General features: G+C 46.3%; 1 protein-coding gene across 1 annotated transcript; it reads right to left on the reverse strand.

The window, feature by feature from the left end:
- Positions 1-5,877: 5,877 nt before the first annotated feature.
- Positions 5,878-16,821, reverse strand: SNRNP27 (small nuclear ribonucleoprotein U4/U6.U5 subunit 27). The gene is made up of 6 exons (XM_083629752.1): positions 16,663-16,821; positions 11,920-12,040; positions 10,623-10,735; positions 9,102-9,181; positions 7,274-7,338; positions 5,878-6,218 (listed from the first exon to the last, which is right to left on the reverse strand). The coding sequence occupies exons 1-6, from the start codon at positions 16,697-16,699 to the stop codon at positions 6,164-6,166; spliced, it is 471 nt and encodes a 156-aa protein (XP_083485878.1). The 5' UTR covers positions 16,700-16,821; the 3' UTR covers positions 5,878-6,163.
- Positions 16,822-18,961: the final 2,140 nt, after the last annotated feature.

Raw genomic sequence — 18,961 nt, forward strand, 5'->3', positions numbered from 1 at the left:
CCCTCAGCTAGGCAGAGTGGAAAGGGGAAAATAAGCGGCCAGCCACGCCCTGCTCGCTCGGCATTGGCCGCGTCTGCTCCTGAGCCCGCCTTGATCTAGGCCGAGGTTTCTCGCCTCTGGTTGGCTCGCCGAGCCGAAATGGCCGCCCCTAATTCAGATCTAGTGTCTAATTGGACAAGCCTTAGAGGCACGACGGTGGTATAGCAGCGCCTTTCCTTTGCACGGGCGCCCCATTGGTCAGGGCTACCAAAATGACGTTTTACGCTAACTCTCGTAGGCCCAATCCAGGACCTGCTCTGCCTTCTAACCCCGTTCGAGCCTTCCTTTTTGATTGGTCAGTGCTGCCCATGGCCCCCTCCCCTTCGCTTATTGTGTTGACTTCTAGCGTTCCGCCCCGCCCACTAGCCACGCGTCTTTGCCATTATTTCTTGTCCAATCAGTTGAGGGGGAAGGAGGTGGAGGGGGCTCCAGGAGGCCCAGGCCTAGTTAGCTCTGCTGGCCAGAGCAGAGGAAGGCCTAAAGCCTAGGCTTGGTGCAAGGAGGCGGCGAGCGTGGCAGGCGCAACACTGCCAGGAGAAGGCGGCGGCATTTGTGTGTGTGTAGGTGATCAAAACAAGGCAGTCTCTGCCCCTGCAGGCTTACAGTCTTTTTATTTTGAGAGAGAGACGGAAAACGCAGGAGGAAAACAAAAACTCAGCCACTATTTCCTATACTGACAAGCTGGCCCAGTTCAGGGAGCACCAGGAGGAGGTGCCTGATGGAGTGGAGCCTCCTGCAAAGCTGATGGAACGAGCCTTTTGCTCCCTACCTCTCCCACTGGGACAGCCTGATGGAATTGCCACCACCAGGTGACAGTTGAGGGGGGAGAAGGCCTGGTGGAGCTCCCCCTTCCACCACATACCCCTTTGCCTCCTAAAAAGAAAAGGCAGCCACCTTGAGCTATAGGGAAACGCACCCAAGACATCAGTTATATTAGGGCATTCTACTTTTGCTGGATCGGGTTGGCACCCCATCTAGCCCAGCATCCCGTAGTAATATATATATATCACCACCATCTATATCCTCACCTTCTCTCCAAAAGCAGCTTACAGATATAATAGAAAAAGCTAAAAACATAGAAAATAAACCATTTAAAAGTATTTAAACACTGAGAATTAATATATATATACCAAAATATCTATTAAAAGTATAGACAACAATAGTAACACTAAAAAACAAAACCAAAAAATACCCTGTCCTGTACTTACAGTAGCCAACTGGGTGCCTGTGGTAAACCATGTATGTGAAATTAAGATTGTTTTTAAACCTGACATACTTTATTATTATTATTACTACCATCCTTGTCATATATCTTTCCTTTCATCAAGACTGGGACTCAAGGTGGCTTACAAAAATTAAAACAAATATAAAATACAAAAGCTAAAGACATATAAAAGCTAATAGTTAAAATTAAACTCCAGCAAAATAAAAACAATATAAAAAATAATCCATTACATATAAAAGCAGCAATGCACTATCGGAAGCCCCTTTCTTAAAGAACAGTCAGTCCACAGAGGCCTGCTGAAATAAAACAGTCTTCTACCAGTGGAAGTTCCAAAGTCTGGCAGCAGACCTCCATATCCCCACCCTGCTTGTGAGGGTGGTGGGACCAAGAGAATGGCCTCCTCTGACGGTCTCAGAGCCCAGCAAGTTTGTATGGAAGACAGACATTCATACAGGGAACAACTGTTTTGTGCATGTTCAAAGCACATGGAACCATGCATGCAAATACCATCCTCAGATCAGAGGGTGCAATGGGCGCGTAACGGCAGGTTTATGCACGCTCCACTAATGTGCGCAATAACCTGGAAAGCAACCTCAGCACAAATCAAGGGTTGCCTGCATAAGCATTTGCCATTTTACTGCCCATTCACTCAGTTTTGAGGTCCTTTTGGAGCTCTTCACAATCTTTTGTTTTAATCACTCTGAACATTTTGGTGTCATCAGCAAACTTGGCCACCACAATTCTCACCCTCACCTCTGGATCCTTCATGAACAAGTTAAAAAGCACAGGTCCCAAAAATGATCCATGGAGGATGTAAGATGAAGTGGCAGCCTCTACAAAAAAACAGTTATAACCTCAAAACTACCTGGGGGTACAACACTTCAGCCTTCCAGGAAATTCTGTAAGTGACCTTAAGGTAACCCAAAATAGAACAAAGGAACTTCAATCAAAGACCACATGAAACTGCTGGAAAGGGTAAGGAGTTCAGTATTATCACTTGGACTGAATTCAGGCAAAGCATTTTCTTAAACATAACTACAGGCAACATGTGCGACTGTGCATGCGCACATTGTTTTTGGACCCAAAAAGGGCATAACGGGGGTGGGGGGTGGGCTTATGCACACAATGACCCAGAATGCAACCCCCACGCAAATCAGGGGTTGCCTGTACATGTCTTGGCTTACTGATGCCAGGGTGCCTGTGTCATGACCAACAACCATTTTGTGAATGAGAACTTACCTTTCCCCTCAACCCCACTGCTTACAACTCCCATCACATCACAACCTTATGTAGCCTGTAACACAGTGTATTGCATGCATCTGAAGAACCATAGTAAATGTATCTCAAGGGTCTCTGGTGTTTTCTCTGTAAGGTAGGAGGGATGGGGAACCTCTCTTAGGCACACCACGCAGCCTCATTCCCTTCCTGGGCCTACATGCCAGAGGCAAAAGTTAGTGGAGCAAAAAGTGTACAGTGCACATTAGTTCAGTAGACTAGTTACTGCACACTCAGTATCCTCTGTGCAGGCAAAAAAGCAAGATTGGACTTGAAGGATACATTCCCTTCAGAGTCCAACGCAGGGCTGGTGAGGGACGTGGCATGAGGAGGACCAGATAGAGAAGCTGCATTTCACCACTCTGCCCTATGATCTGAGGTTCCCCATAGCTACCCTAAGAAGCAAACCTTTGAGGACAGTCTCTAAGAGGGCCAGAGACAGTCTCTAAGAGGGCTGTATGTAGGAGACAAAAAGTAAGGAACTTAATACACTGCTAAGAAAACTATGGACTACATTTGAGCTTGTTTACCTGCATCAAGTATGACAACTGCATAATCCAAAGGTTGCCAGAATCTAGTTACTGAACACAGAATTCAAAAACTGATCACCAATGCCTAATGGGTCATTACAGAGGGAGTGCCAACTTGGCCCCGCAACCGTGAGTGCCCAGGGCTGTGGGTGCCATGCAGCATGCATGGCCCTGGCACTGAAATTTGTGGGTGCCTGGCCCCTTCATAGGGAATTTTGTGGGTTCCCCAGGGCCCCAGGGAGTTGGCACCTATGCAGAGTCATGTCCCTGCTTTGTTTTTGAAATTGAAAGCAGTAGATGTAGCTTATTAACAATTAATTCTGCCTGTTTGTTTTTCTTTAAAATGTCTGTCCTACTCAGTTTTTACTTGCTCACTCTAGAAGCAGTCTCTAACATTTATTAACAGGTGCCAAATCGGATGTTACTCTAATCCTAGCCAAACATTTTAGACAAATCAGAGTGTCTTGCAGGGTGCCCCTTTGCTTTAAACACTTTGTTTGCAATGACAAATGTGTTAGGTGGGATGGATGGGGTTGTAGGTGGCTGAGAGAATACACTTCGAAGGAGACACAACACAACACCACATCTCCCACAGCATGATCATATGGGTGCTTACTTCAGAAGTCATTCCCATTGTACCAGGGGGTTTACATGAACATAAGCATCAGATTTTAGTTCCAGTGCTACAAATGTTGACCTCATTTTGATATTAGATTCTTGCTGGAGGCTTGTCATTATTTACTTTGGATTGATGCAGAAACCTTTATTTATATGACCTCACCAATTGGGAAGTGGGAGAAGATTTGAGATACCCAGCTGAAACAGAAGCAACGCAAAGCAGCCTTTATAATATCTACCAATTACTCAAGTAGTTTTAAATCAAACTGCAGTCCAGAGCTGCCTCATAATTAAATTTCATTTCCAGAGAGGTAGGTAGGTAGGTGTGTGTGTGTGTGTGTGTGTGTACGTGTACGCACACATTTTGACTCCCTGCACTGTTTGTTTTATCTTCATATTATTCTATCAGATAACCTTACGCAAGCTACACCCACTTGGACTGTGTGCTAGCAACATCCTGTTCACTTTAGAACTCTGTATGTACTTGTGTGTGGGAGGAATAAATCCCATTGCCATTCTAGGTCAAAGGAAGTTGAGCATGAGATTTTAATTTGGGCTGCACCTATCAAATTAGTCGTGCAGCAGCAAAGCTGCTGGAACCATTTATGCAGCCCAATCCCTAATCTCAGTGTTAAGTAATTCAGCGGGTCCTATACCAAATTAAGTATGCAAACATTTGCAGCCTTAAAGTGTACATTCTAGCTATGTCCTGGTAGTACCCTCTATGGTCAAGACCATCCCAAGATGGGAAACCGCCCCCCAAGGGGCAGTTCCTTCCACTTACATGTTGCGTAATTCATTAGGAACGCACAACTCCTGTTCATTTTGTCACAAAGTGAGTGATTTATGTCAGCTATGCGTGCTGCCCGTACCCCCATAAAACCAAGTCATCTTGTTTCATTTTGCTTGACAGTCAGAGAATTATAAAATGGTAGAGTTGGAAGGAACTGCAAGGATCACCTAGACTAACCCCCTGCGATGCAGGAATCTTTTGCTCAATGTGGTGCTCAAACCCACAAACCCTGAGATTGAGAGTCTCATGCTGGACCAACTGAGCTACTCTGGCTCTGCCAGTAGGCATGACAGCATCTCATCAGCAACACCAACTTCTGGTGATGATGTACACATTGAGTGTACTCCAAAACAGAAGGAGCAGGTACCACAAGAGGGGCAAACAAGTACTCTGTGCTTCATGTGAAGTGTACTCCGATGCCACTGGAGACAAGGGAAAGCATCCAACACAACTAGCAAGTTACTGTGGATGTTAGCTTCTACTCTGAACTGCTTTTAAGGGATGGCATCATGGAGGCTGGGGTCAATGACTATTTGCTATGACAGCTAATGGAACCTCCATGCCAACGAGACTCCGAGAAAGGGGCAGCCAGAACTATCGTGTTCTGCATGTGGTCTTCTCCCAGACATATAAGCAGAAGCTGGATGCTGGACTAGACAGACCTTTGGTTGGACCCAGCAGGGCAACTGTTATGGCTTGATATTCATGATCAGTGCCTCCAACCACCACCCAAATACCAGCAATTGTTATCTTGATACTACGTCTCAGAGTTATGATGAAGGTTGTGTGTATTTCACACAGGGCACCAAACAAACCTACCCCAACATTCTGTACTAATGGCACTGATTAGTATGTAAAATTCTGCACATTTACTGCAGAAGAGACGCTAAATGTCCATTTCCCCCATAAAACTATTGGAAGAAGTTAGGATACCACACAAGCTAATGGGAAAAGTCCACTGGAGCTGCGTTACCATGTTCATATGTTGGTTAGAGGCACCCAAGAACAGCGGCAAGGCCCACTGTTGGCCAGAAGCAAGACAATGAAGGGGGAGAACCAGGGGGTTTGAAATTTAGACTTTCTCTAAATCCGAGAAGAGCCCCCGACCCACCAAAGTATATCTCGGGGTTCAAATCCCTACTGAGCCATGAAACTCACTAGGTGACCTTGGACCAGTCACATACTCTCAGCCTAACCTACCTCACAGGGTTGTTGTGAGGGTAAAAAGAGGACGAGGGAGAACCATGTATACCACCTTGAGCTTCTTGGAGGAAAGGTGGGGTAGAAATAATGAAATAAACTTATCTCAAGAACCTCATTAAGACAAAAGAAAATAGTTTTTCATCCTAGCTTTTAAGAAGGGGCTTCCTATTTGAAGTGCTCTCAAGAAGAAAACACAGATTTTTCTTTTTTAATTTAAGTGGCAATATTTTAAAACAGAAACCTACAAAAAATAAAAACACAGCAACACAAAAGAAAGTCATTTTGTACAAACATGTCATTTGAGGAAAACATGTTACCGTCTCTTCCTATGAGACAAAGTCACTTCCATGGACTCTCCACAGATGAGATCCCCATTCTGTGTGGGAAGAAGCTGAAATCCGCTTAACCACAGGTGTTGCTGGTAAGACAATTAAGGGACTAGAGAGTGAGGTTGTCTTTCACATGTAACAAGTGCAGGTGTCAAGCAATAAAATCCAGAGGTCTGTTGAATCCACCTTTTCTGTTCATGTATTGCCTGCAATGAGAAAAGGCAAACCTTAGCAGTGAACTTTCTTGCTGACCCCTAAAAGTTCTGAACGCCCATCCCATCTTCCTGATTTTTTTCTTGGCATTGCCCATCCATTACCCAGAAAGCCTTTGCCAGCTGTAAGTGCTGGAATAATTTTAGAAAAATGAATCTCAGTATGTTATTTTTTATATTCTTAATCACAATTCTGTGCTTGTGTGCTAATTAGAATTCATATTAAAAAAGCACACTTGACTTCGAAGCAACCTTATTGGTACTGCTTTTACTTTCTAACTTAGAAATTAATGGTAGCAAAATCCATGAAGTCATTCTCTGTGTGTGGTCCATATGCAATTAAAACAGCACAGCACAACACACACTTACGAGCAGAGATGTCAGTAGGCTTGGGGAAACTCCAAAGTTTAAAGAAATTAAAAAAAAACATTTTGGAAGAACAATCCTATGTAGGGGATAATGACCCCAAAACAGCCTCTGGGGCCTAAGCATGCTTACTGCTCACAAAATAACTGGAGGGTGTTTGGGGGGGGGGGCGGGAATGGAATTGTAAAACTGGTATCTTGAGAAGAAGCACTCCACACTGTAAACCTTTGTTGCAGATACCATTTGTAAGGCTAGTAACTCTTACAGATCCTCTATTTCAATTAACAAGAACCTCACATGGCAGCAAACTAATTCTACATTATGCAAGGCAACCCTGAAAGGGCAGGAGGCATAGGAAGTCAATCGTGACAGTTTTTTGCTCCTGCAATGGGAAATCATGGTTGCTCCACTGCCACAATTAGGAACTTGTTTATCCACAAGACAGCTCAACATAACAAGTCTGAGAAACCCCAAGTGAAATACTTAGGGTAATCATTTCAGGATTTTCCACAAATGGGAATCTGCTTTTGTTTTTCTATTTAAAAAATGGGGGTTCTGAAGCAATGCCAAAATCTCTTCTTCCAAGTATTCCTGTGAACATAGTGACATCCCCGCCCAACACAAACATGACCTTAGAGCTTCCGCACTCATGGCCAGTTGGGTCCAAACTGAACAATGCCAACCTGTACTTCCTCTTCTGTGATACGTTGATAGCATAGGCATTTACAGAGCCATCCACTTTCTTGCCCTACAAAACACAAACAGAAGTACAAAGTCATCGTCACACAACGTAAGGTGCAGGGAAGCCTGACCAGGGGAAGAGGACAATGACTTGGAGCCTGCATTGCTCCTCTGTTCTTGTAAGGGAAGGGGTATTTTCAGCAACCCCGCCCCCAACTCCATCAGCATTCCCTAGACAGCCTCACAACCCTGAGTAGATTTTCATGGGGCTGCAGAAGGAAGTGTGAAAGCCCATTTCTGGGAGGAAAGTGAGAATAAAAGCCAATGGAACTTTGGAGGAATCGGGTGGCGCTGTGGGTTAAACCACAGAGCCTAGGACTTGCCGATGAGAAGGTCGGCGGTTCGAATCCCCGTGATGGGGTGAGCTCCCGTTGCTCGGTCCCTGCTCCTGCCAACCTAGCAGTTTGAAAGCACGTCAAAGTGCAAGTAGATAAATAGGTCTCGCTCCGGTGGGAAGGTAAACGGCGTTTCCGTGCGCTGCTCTGGTTCGCCAGAAGCGGCTTAGTCCTGCTGGCCACATGAGCTGTATGCCGGCTCCCTTGGCCAGTAAAGCGAGATGAGCGCCACAACCCCAGAGTCGGCCACGACTGGACCTAATGGTCAGGGGTCCCTTTACCTTTACTTTAAGACATGAACAAAAGCCAATCATATCTTGCTCTTTACTCTTTTTTGCAGTTGCTTTTGGGAAATATGTCTAGGCAGAGTTCCTACACACAATGCCAATGTAATGCTTCCATGAGTTGTTTCCAAGCTACCTGGAAGTTCCTGGGAACTTGTACGACGTGTTTCAAGTCTGGAAGCCCCTTGTAGTGTAGAAGGTTTGGGAACATGTTCCAGGGGCTGAGTATCAGTGGTGGGTAGGACCACCTCATAGTTCCCACAACACACACACCCTCACTCTCTCCATCGTTTACATGCGCTCTCTCTGCCACAATTTTTTTTTGGGGGGGGGGAGGAAGCCAGTAGGAGGCTTCTTCAAGCTAAACTGCTGTACTGGGTGGGCAAGGAGAAGAGGCTGCAGGCCAGATGGGGAGGCCTCTTGGGCTGGAGGTTCTTCACTCCTGTCCTAGAATCTAGTGCAAAGGCCCAAGGCCAGGCCTACTGGAGCTCAACCTTGCCTTGTGTGGATGGACAAACTATAGAACAAACCTGAATCCTCCCCAGTAGCTGAGCAAGCTGCCTTTCTGTCATTTCTGTTCCGCCATTAAGAACACTAAAAGACCATTTGGAGTCACCATTTGGAGTCACTAAATGACTGGCAAGGAAAACTCAGGACCATGGTCTGATTAAGTGAGGAAGGTCTAAACTTGCCAGAAATGGCTTTCTGTTTAACCTACAATGCGCTACAAAAGGAGATGTTGCTATTATAAAATAATAATAAACAACTCTTTGCATTCAAGATTTGCCAAGGTAATCCAAGCCCTGTGCCCTGCACATACTGTTTTATTCACATACTGAATAAAAACAGGTTCGCTTCTTATTTTGCTATTCATGAGAGAGGCAAGCAGCTGCAGGGGGTATGAAAGCCAGATTGCCCCCAATCATACGGAATCTTCTGAAGTCTCACTAGTCTTGCTCAAACACATTCAAGCACCACTCTTTAAAAAACTTGCAGTGTTAGAAACCTGCCCCCCCTTTTAACAAAAAGGTAGGGATTCTCAGGAAGTTGAATTCTGCATCCACTACCACATGGTGTGGATTTTCTGTGCCAGTGCACAGAGTGGTTCACATCTCACTCTTAGGAATTCTGGGCACTAAGAAGACACTTACCTTTGTTGTGTCAAATGATGCAAATCCCATCATTTTCATCATTTCAATTTCTTCTTCTGTCTTACCCTCCAGGTCTTCCTCTGAAAAAGAAGCCAAGACAAAACAAGGAGATAAAATGAAAGAGAGTTAAAGATAAATAATGCCACAGAACCATCCTCAAACAGCATATTTCTAGGATTCTAACTATTACAATGGTGAAACACCATTGGCCTTGCTAGGAATAAATAAAAGATATTATATTTAAGACATTTCCTGGCAGCAGTCTGGATATAGACTGCATTCTTATGGAGAAGTGATTGTTTGTTAACTATGCAAAACTGGCACGATAGGGTTTGGAAGATTGTGCTCATAAACAAACTAACAACACTGCAGAGTAGTCAGAGGTGACTATTTCCAGAGATAAATTTTATAGCTTGGTCTTCCTTCAATTCTTTCATGAATTCCTCACCAGAAGAATCCAGACCATACTCTGTTCACTTTTCTTTTGGGGGAGTTACCCTGAATTTTATTTCAATATTCTGGATTTTATTTGTTTGGATATCATGTCACTGACTCTCACCAAGGTTTTTGCTAACTTTGCAAGTCTGCTGTCGCAATTTATCTTTTCTATTTGGCATTTATATATATATATTCTTTCTAACATGTGTAATAAGGACACAGTTCACCTATGTATCTCCTTTCACCCCAAGAAGATTTTTGGAATGTTTTGATTGTTTCATATCATTTTGTTTTGTCTGCTGTGTTCTGCCACTTTTGATTTTATACTATCAATGTGTTTTGTATTTTTATTCTTTGGTTGGTAAACAATTCTGAAAGTACAGTAGTACCTCGGGTTAAGTACTTAATTCGTTCCGGAGGTCCGTACTTAACCTGAAACTGTTCTTAACCTAAAGCACCACTTTAGCTACTGGGGCCTCCTGCTGCTGCCGCGCCGCCAGAGCACGATTTCTGTTCTCATCCTGAAACAAAGTTCTTAACCTGAAGCGCTATTTCTAGGTTAGCGGAGTCTGTAACTTGAAGCGTATGTAACCCGAGGTACCACTGTATTTCTATTGAAGAGGGTGTCAGCCACCCAAAACAAAAGGCTAATCCTTCCAGCTCTTCAAAAAGAGCCACACCTCAAGGACCCAGTATAGTTCCACGTAAAATGTTGTTGAACAAGTGTTTAGAAAAACACAACATCCTATCAACAGCTGTGGATTTTTTGGTGTGTGAAGAGATGATATACTTGAGAAACAAAGGTGCCTTTATTGGCACAACAAAGGATTATATGGACCCTCAGACTCAGTGCAACACATGAGCTACAGGCTCTCAATAACAGAGGCAGGATATGTCCTCACCAACAGAACCAGAAACACATCAATCAAACAAACCTTGCCCAAAAGGCAAGATCCTTCTCACATTAGCAAACTACCCCTCCCCTATAAATCTGACCACAAACTAGAATGCCAAAGTTAATAAGGTGCATCATGACACACAATTTCCCAGCATGGCTCGCAACACCCCAAGCTGTTTCATTACCTGTGATCTGACGCTCTTTGCCTTTAGCATCTTTGGTCTCTTTCTTCTCATCATCTCGCCTTTCTTTCTGCCGGGAAGGGGAAGAAGAGCTGGATCTATGTCGTCGTGGAGATCTAGAGAGTCAAACCAGAGCAGGTTGCACTTGAATGGCAAGGGAAAGGTGTGCTTGCTGGATTATGCAACACAGAGAAGAAGAAGCACCAGCACACTTGCTGATTTTTTTGTGAAAACACAAAACAAAACCATCACAAAATCCCACATCTGGCTTTGTGGCTGACACCACGTCTGTGAGCAAAGAACTGTCAAGTACCTGCAATGCTCTGTCCACCTCAGTCAAGCAAGTGTACGGCTTCCTCTGCCAGGCAGCCACAAAGAGGGAGAGAGGTGGCAGCCACAAAGAGGGAGAGAGGTGGCATTGCTGCCACCACACCTACCTCCTTTAGAAAGGTGATTCAAAGGGATCTTGTCAGGATGAAACAAGGCAAACTCTGCCTTATCAACACCTGTAACCAAGGAGAGGCTGCAGGAGGAAAGATGGAAGGAAAGGCTGGGTCTTTAAAGCAGAGTACAAAGAAGCACCCATGCCTGCTCCTCCTTTCTCCTACCATTTATTAAACAACAGTATCGATATGATAGTCTATTGCAGGAGAAGGGTTCAGAACAACAGAAAGGTGCTATGGAAGAGGATAGGGGAAGAATATTCTCTACAAAGCAAATGGAGGGGAGTTGCAGGTCTACAGAGAAAGGAGGACCCGGTCACCATCAGCTCACTCTGAATGCAGAAAAAGCTTGTGTTTAGCTACACTCACATCAAGGGACAGATCTTTCTCTTCCTCACTCAAAAGAGGATATTTCAGCTGCCTAGAAACCATCTGTTCAACCTTAAAAACAAATCCTTTCTCATTGTTAAACATCCCAGCAAAGCCACTGCTAAAGGCGGGATAGAAAGGAGCTAATATGGTTAGAGCTATCATGAGAAGGGACAGAAACAGCTGAACTGCCAGGACCAGTTGCTGGCTCTATTCTTTCAAGAGAATTCTTTCAAGAGGGCCTCCATACATCATTTAAAATTACTTTAGGTAGAGTAGTTAACTGGGTCATAATTTCCTGCAATTGGGGGGGGGGAGTTGTTGTTTTTTAAAAAAGCAAACTACCCGCTCATCTTTTCCAATATTTGCTAATGGCAAGAGCTAGTAGCTTGCTCTGCCTCACACACCCATTGCCTACAACGAGAACAGTGTTTACAGAACAAGTTCGCCAGAAACTTTAGAGCTACTATCTGATGATACCTCCTCACCTGGATCGTCGCCTGTGTGGGGAACGGGAACGGCTTCTCCGCCTTTCTCTCTCCCGAGACCTTGATCGCTCCCGTCTTCTCCTCTCCCTCTCACGTGAGGTGGATCTGGAACGCCGACGTTCTAAAAATACAGAGCAAGCAACTTTAGTTGCCTATCTGAATTTCATTTCTAAAGTACAGCTTTCCTCCTACAGAAACATACTATATACACCGACTGGCTTCAACAAACCAGTGTATTTTTCAGTCTCAGTCCTGCATCTTAAAAGTTTGCTCCATCCTGTATCCTGCAACCTCCTTCCTTCCAAAGAGGTAAGGGCAACATAAGGCAGGTCCCATTCTGTCTTCAGAAGCTGTGCTTGACTTACAGGGGGCACTTAGTGAAATCCACTAGCTCCACACCTATACATCTCTGAGTTCTAGCCAAGTTAAAACACACTCCAAGAACGTTCTGCACACTCTGCCTTCCACAGCAAAACAACCATGTTTGCTCCGGTGGCTTTTTACATACTGATAGATACGGTGCTTTAAAAAAATTCTCATAAGCATGAAATAGGCATCTGCCTTCAAGGTGCATCTAATCTGTTGGGGGTGGGAGAGCCAGAGTGAGAACTTAACAAAGGCCCTTCAGTTGGATCAGACCAAAAGCCTGCCTAGCTGGAATGTTAATTTAGCCACCAACAGGCTCATCCTGCATGAGTTTATCCAGGCCTCTTAAAAAAAAAAAGAAGTTAATGAAGATAAATGTCACTTCTCTAAGTAAGAAAGTAAGAGCCAGGGTGTGTGCAGTGGTTAGGGTGCTGAACCTTAGGGAGCAGGCCAGGTAATAAATCAAATTATTAGGCCAGCAGAGCTCCAGGTTTATATATCCTGTCAGATACAGAACACATAAGAATGAATTTGGGCCAGTTATAATCTCTTAGTCTAACCTACCTCACAGAGTTGCTGTGAGGATAAAAATGGAGGGTGTTAGTGGTGGTGGTAGAGAACCACAGACACCACCTCCTTTATGTATTGCACAAAATGTATATGCTGCTTGAGTGTAAGGAGCCACGGGTCTGGGTAAAAGGCGGATCTACACGGATCCTCATGGATCCTCCACTTTTTAAAAAATAACTCCAACAAATGCAGTGTCAAATCACACCTAGAAGGCACGCCTACAAACTGGACTATAAAAAACGTGCATCCAACACTTTGCCGCGCTGCAGCACCACAAAAACATGGATCTGAGGCACAGATCCTCATGAATTCATATGATTTTTATATTGAAACAAAATAAAAACACCATGAAAGTGTAGACCACATCTTAGTCTGTAGGCAGAACCAAAAAAATCACGCATCCACTGTTTTGTGGTGCCGCAGTGGCGCAAAAACATGGTTAAAAAACACGGATCCTCATGAATCCTCATGATTTTTGCATTGGGCCAACACAAACTCAATGTCAAAGCACGTATCATAGCCAGGGGCACAGCCTGCACCACAAAAATCATGGATCCACGCCTGCCTGGCCATACCGTGACCCAAAAACGTGGTTTTGAAGCACGGATCCTCATGCTTTTTGCACTAGATCAGCCCAAATTCACCGTCAGATCACACATCATGTCCAGGGGCACAGCCTGCGCCACAAAAAACTGAGATCCACGGCTTCCTGGCCTTACCGTGGCCCAAAAACATGGTTTTGAAGCACGGATCCTCATGGATACTCACAATTTTTGCATTGGGCCAACCCAAAGTCACTGTCAAATCACACATCATGGCAAGCAGAATCAGCCAGTCAGACGGGACTCATTGTGTAAATAATGTATATAAACGCCTGAGGTTTGGGGGGAAATTCAGTCACTGTTTTACAAGCTGCAATAAAGAGCATGAAATCACTACAGGACTCTGAGCATATTTAATTTTCTTTGACCTTACCGCCTTGGGTGACCCTGCTGGGAGTACGAGATTCCCAACGGCTTCGCTCACAAGGGTCATAGGAATGTGCAAGCCCACTCACCATGACAAGTGAGAGAACTGAGATAGATTGCACTGAGCCCTGGTCTCGTTAGACAAAGCGTTCCACCAAAAAGGCTCTGGCTCTGGTTGAGGACAGCTGGATATGTTTTGGGCCAGGGCCCACCAGTAGGTTGCTGTTAGATGAGCGTCACACTCATGGGGGGTGTATTGGAAGATAATTCCCACAGATAAGAAAGGTCACAGACTGCTTAGGGCTTTAAAGATTAGCACCAAAACATTGAACCTGATTCGATACTCCGCCTGGAGCCAATCCAGCTGATGAACAACCAACTGAATGTGGGCTCTCCACAAAGTCCAAGTAAGAACTCATGCATCTGCATTTTAGACCATATGGAGTTTCTGGAGCAGTCTCAAGGGTAGCCCTGCATCTCTCTCTCTCTCACTCTCTATCACATTTATACCCTGCATTCCCCGGCTCAGGTGTACAGCAAGTTAAAGTAGTCTAGTCTGCAGGTGACTACTGCATGGATCACCATGGCTAGGTTGGAAAGGGACAGGTACAGTACCGATTGCCTAACCTGACATAGATTCAAAAATTCCAGTTTGACCAAATTTGTGACCAATGCCTCCATAGAGACAGAAGCATCAAGGATCACAAAGGGACCCCTGATGGCAGCTACAGGTGACTATTGCGCCCCATGAAGAGCTGGGAGCTGGCAAACCGAACTGAAATAATTCTGGCCCAGCCATTGGGCGCCCATCTTAATGGATAGAGATTCAGCTGACTCCGTTTCCTCCATCCAGACACACCCACCTAAAAATTGGCCAATATATCCAGGGTAGCATCTGGCCAGGCCATGAAGCAGTAGATCCATGATGTTTCTGGTCAGATCTGTGGTTATGTACAAGATATTTGAATAAAGGGTGAATTTTGGGTTCCCCAATGCAAAAAGTGTGATGATCCATGAGGATCCGTGCTTCAAAACCATGTTTTTGGGCCATGGAGTGGCCAGGAAACCGTGGATCTCAGTTTTTTGTGGTGCAGGCTGTGCCCATGGCCATGATGTGTGATTTGACAGTGATTTTGGGTTGGTCCAATGCAAAAAGCGTTAGGATCCATGAGGATCCGTGGTTCGGAACCACGTTTTTGGGCCATGGTGTGGCCAGGATGCTGTGGATCCGTGATTTTTGTGGTGCAGGCTGTGCCCCTGGCTACGACGTGTGATCTGACGGTGCGTTTGGGTTGGCCCAATGCGAAAAGCGTGAGGATCCATGAGGATCCGTTCTTCAAAACCACGTTTTTGGGCCACGGAGTGGCCAGGAAGCGATGGATCCGTGATTTTCATGGTGCAGGCTGTGCCCCTGGAGATGATGTGTGATTTAACGGTGCGTTCGGGTTGGCCCAATGCGAAAAGTGTGAGGATCCATGAGGATCCGTTCTTCAAAACCACGTTTTTGGGCCATGCCGTTGCCAGATAACCGTGGATCCGAGTTTTTTGTGGTGCAGGCTGTGCCCCTGGCTACGATGTGTGATTTGACGGTGAGTTTGGGGTGGCCCAATGCGAAAAGCATAAGGATCCATGAGGATCCGTGCTTCAAAACCACGTTTTTGGGTCACGGTATGGCCAGGCAGGCGTGGATCCGTGATTTTTGTGGTGCAGGCTGTGCCCCTGGCTATGATATGTGCTTTGACATTGAGTTTGTGTTGGCCCAATGCAAAAAGCGTGAGGATCCATGAGGATCCGTGCTTCAAAACCACGTTTTTGGGCCACAGTATGGCCAGGAAGCCGTGGATCCGTCATTTTTGTGGTGGATGCTGTGTCCCTGGACATGATGTTTGATCTGATGGTGACTTTGGGCTGGTCTTGTGCAAAAATCATGAGTATCCATGAGGATCCATGCTTCGGAACCACGTTTTTGGGCCACGGTATGGCCAGGCAGGCGTGGATCCGTGATTTTTGTGGTGCAGGCTGTGCCCCTGGCCATGATGTTTGATCTGATGGTGACTTTGAGCTGGTCTTGTGCAAAAATCATGAGGATCCGTGTTTTTTAACCATGTTTTTGCGCCCCTGCGGCCCCACGAAATAGTGGGTGCATGATTTTTTTGATGCTGTCTACAGAGTAAGACATGGTCTACAGTATCATGGTGGTTTTATTTAATTTGAATGAAAAAATCATATGAATTCACGAGGATCCGTCTAGATCCGCCTTTTACCTTTTTCCAGGAGCCACAAAGCAGAAAACATTGGTATCTTACTGGTTCCAGACAGTACCTGTTCTGCATCTACAACAGGGCCAGTTCCACAAAGTGGTTGAGAGAGAGCTATTCCTTTCTTTTTTACTGCGTTCCTAGCCCACCGTTCCTCCCAAGGAGGCCAGCATGGTTCTCCCCCTCCCTATTTTATCCTCACAGCAGCCTTGTGAGGTGGGTTGGGCTGAGATGAGTGAATTTGAACCCTGCCTGCCTCGCAGCCCCTCCGCACCTCCCTAGCCCCACCACCCTACGAGAGGAACGCGCCCTCGGGGACTCGGTTCGGCCTCGACCCGCGGGGATCTCTGCCTCCCAGGCCAAGAGAGACGAGGCCTGCCTTGGGCTCCCACAACCCGCCCTCCCTCCCTGTGGCGCCGAGGCACCGGCCTGCAGCTGCTCCCTTCTTTCCCGAAGGAGAAACCCTCAAGCCAAGGTTTCGCCCGGGCAGCTGGGAAGGAGGACGAGGCCTCCCGGAAGGGCGGCGAAGAGGAGCAGCAGGACCCCAAGGGGGAGGCCGGGCGGCTGCCGAGACTACGTACCCCTCCGCGGAGGAGACCGCGAGCGACTCCGGCCCATCTCCCCTCCCGACGCCGAGCTCGCCTTCTCCCTCTCCCCGCAGCCTCCGCAGCGGAACTTCCGGCGGGACGGTCCGTCTCCTCTTCAGCTCCGGCTAGGAACACGCCGGGAGGAGACTCGGGTTCCGCGCCGGGGATTGGCCCCCACGGATCCTGCTGGCCAATCGGCGGGAGGGGGCGGGGAGAGAAAGGGCCGCTGCCCCATGGAGAGCCTGGCTGGAAATGGCAGGGAGAGATTGCAAGAGATCCATTCCGAGAAGGGGCAGGGAATGCCTCTCGTGAGGAGGACAGGAGGAGCTGAGCCTGGTTTCCAGGATGAAGCTCGAGAAGGCAGGACTGGCCGCTTGGAGAATTGACCCCCTTGGACCACCCTCCCCTTCCCATTGGCAGAGCCTGACGCCAGATAAAGTGGAGCAACATTCATGGACTCCGGCCTGATACTCACCTGAGAAGCTTGTTTTGACTCCCAGGCTTGGTGTGACCCATGGAAGGCACAGACTTGGCTCAGAAAGAGCATGAGATGAGGTTTGAAACTGGAGAAATCTCTTCAGTTCAAAGACTTAGGGGCCTCAATAAATAAATGAAAAAAGCTTATGTGGACGAGCAAAGGATTATTATTATATTAATTTAGTCTCCCCAGAAGAAGAAGAAGAGAAGAAGAGTTTGGATTTGATATCCTGCCTTTCACTCCCCTTCAGGAGTCTCAAAGCGGCTAACATTCTCCTTTCCCTTCCTTCCCCACAACAAACACTCTGTGAGGTGAGTGGGGCTGAGAGACTTCAGAGAAGTGTGACTGGCCCAAGGTCACCCAGCAGCTGCATGTGGAGGAGCGGAGACGTGAACCTGGTTCACCAGATTACGAGTCTACCACTCTTAACCACTACACCACACTGGCCCACCCTGATACATAGTGGAACAAAGAAAAAAATAAAGAATTTGTGATCAGCTATGGTCACCTCTAATCGGGTGTTAGGTGGTATTGGGGTGATCTGACCGCTGCAGTGTTGAAGCTGCTCTTTGTTGGCAACCTTCGCAGCGCGGGATACGGTCGCATCTGAGAAACTGAGACCAAGAAGGAAGGAGGTCTTGGGAGAGAGCAGGCAAACAGGAGGAGCGTTAGCCTGATCCAGGAGGACTCTGCTGAGTGGAGAGGGCTGTGCAAATCCCCACCCGTCTCCTCAGCGCGCTGTTCCGGAAGCCCTATATATATTTTCTTCTTGTTTAGCGCTCACCACGTCAGGTTGCATATACTGCGCACATTGGCTCCCAGTACGTTTCTGAGCACAATTCAAAATGTTGGTGCTGACCTTGAAAGCCCTAAACGGGCTCGGCCCAGTATACCTGAAGGAGCGTCTCCACCCCCATCGTTCTGCCCGGACGCTGAGGTCCAGCACTGAGGGCCTTCTGGCGGTTCCTTCATTGCGAGAAGCCAAGTTACAGGGATCCAGGCAGAGGGCCTTCTCGGTGGTGGCGCCCGCCCTGTGGAATGCCCTCCTATCAGATGTCAAAGTGATAAACAACTACCTGACATTCAGAAGACATCTGAAGGCAGTCCTGTTCAGGGAAGTTTTTAATGTGTGACATTTTAGTGTATTTTTGGTGTCTGTGGAAGCCACCCAGAGTGGCTGGGGAAACCCAGCTAGATGGGCGGGGTACAAATAATAAATTATTATTATTATTATTATTATTATTATTATTATTATTATTTCATTTTGTTATATATTGTTTCCCAAAATTGTTTGATGTTTAAACAATTCCACCATATATGTATCATAGTACCTTTTCCGGTGTTGCATCACCAGCAGACATCGCTACAATTTTTATTCATTTTTCCTATTCTTTCAGGTGTTAAATACCATCTATGTTGTATTTTGGTTGTATGAGGGTGTTAGCTGGGCCCACACAACAGGGGACCAACCCTGGTGAGCTTGGCCCACCACCGTCAAGGGGCTTAACGGACTGAATTCATCTTGGTGTGTCTAAAATTGTGCCAGCATCACTTGCTGGGAGACAGAGTCACCTGAAGTGCTGGTGAAGCAAGAAGTCTTGCAGATTATGGCAGTGGGGTCACTTGTGGGGAGGGTGCCAAAAGTCAATTAGGGTGACGGGGGTGAGGGAGGTATAAATGACTACCACTCTTCGAAAAGCTGGTTTCACTGGTCAAGCCAATCAGTTTTGTTGAACAAATTAAATTGGTTTAAGCGGGTTTTGAATAAATGTGCAATCCATTCTGCAGGGGCACCATTGGGGGGGAGGCTGGGGG

Source organism: Podarcis filfolensis, assembly GCF_964270895.1.
Source record: "Podarcis filfolensis genome assembly, chromosome: 8".
In the NCBI taxonomy this organism is placed as follows: domain Eukaryota; kingdom Metazoa; phylum Chordata; class Lepidosauria; order Squamata; family Lacertidae; genus Podarcis; species Podarcis filfolensis.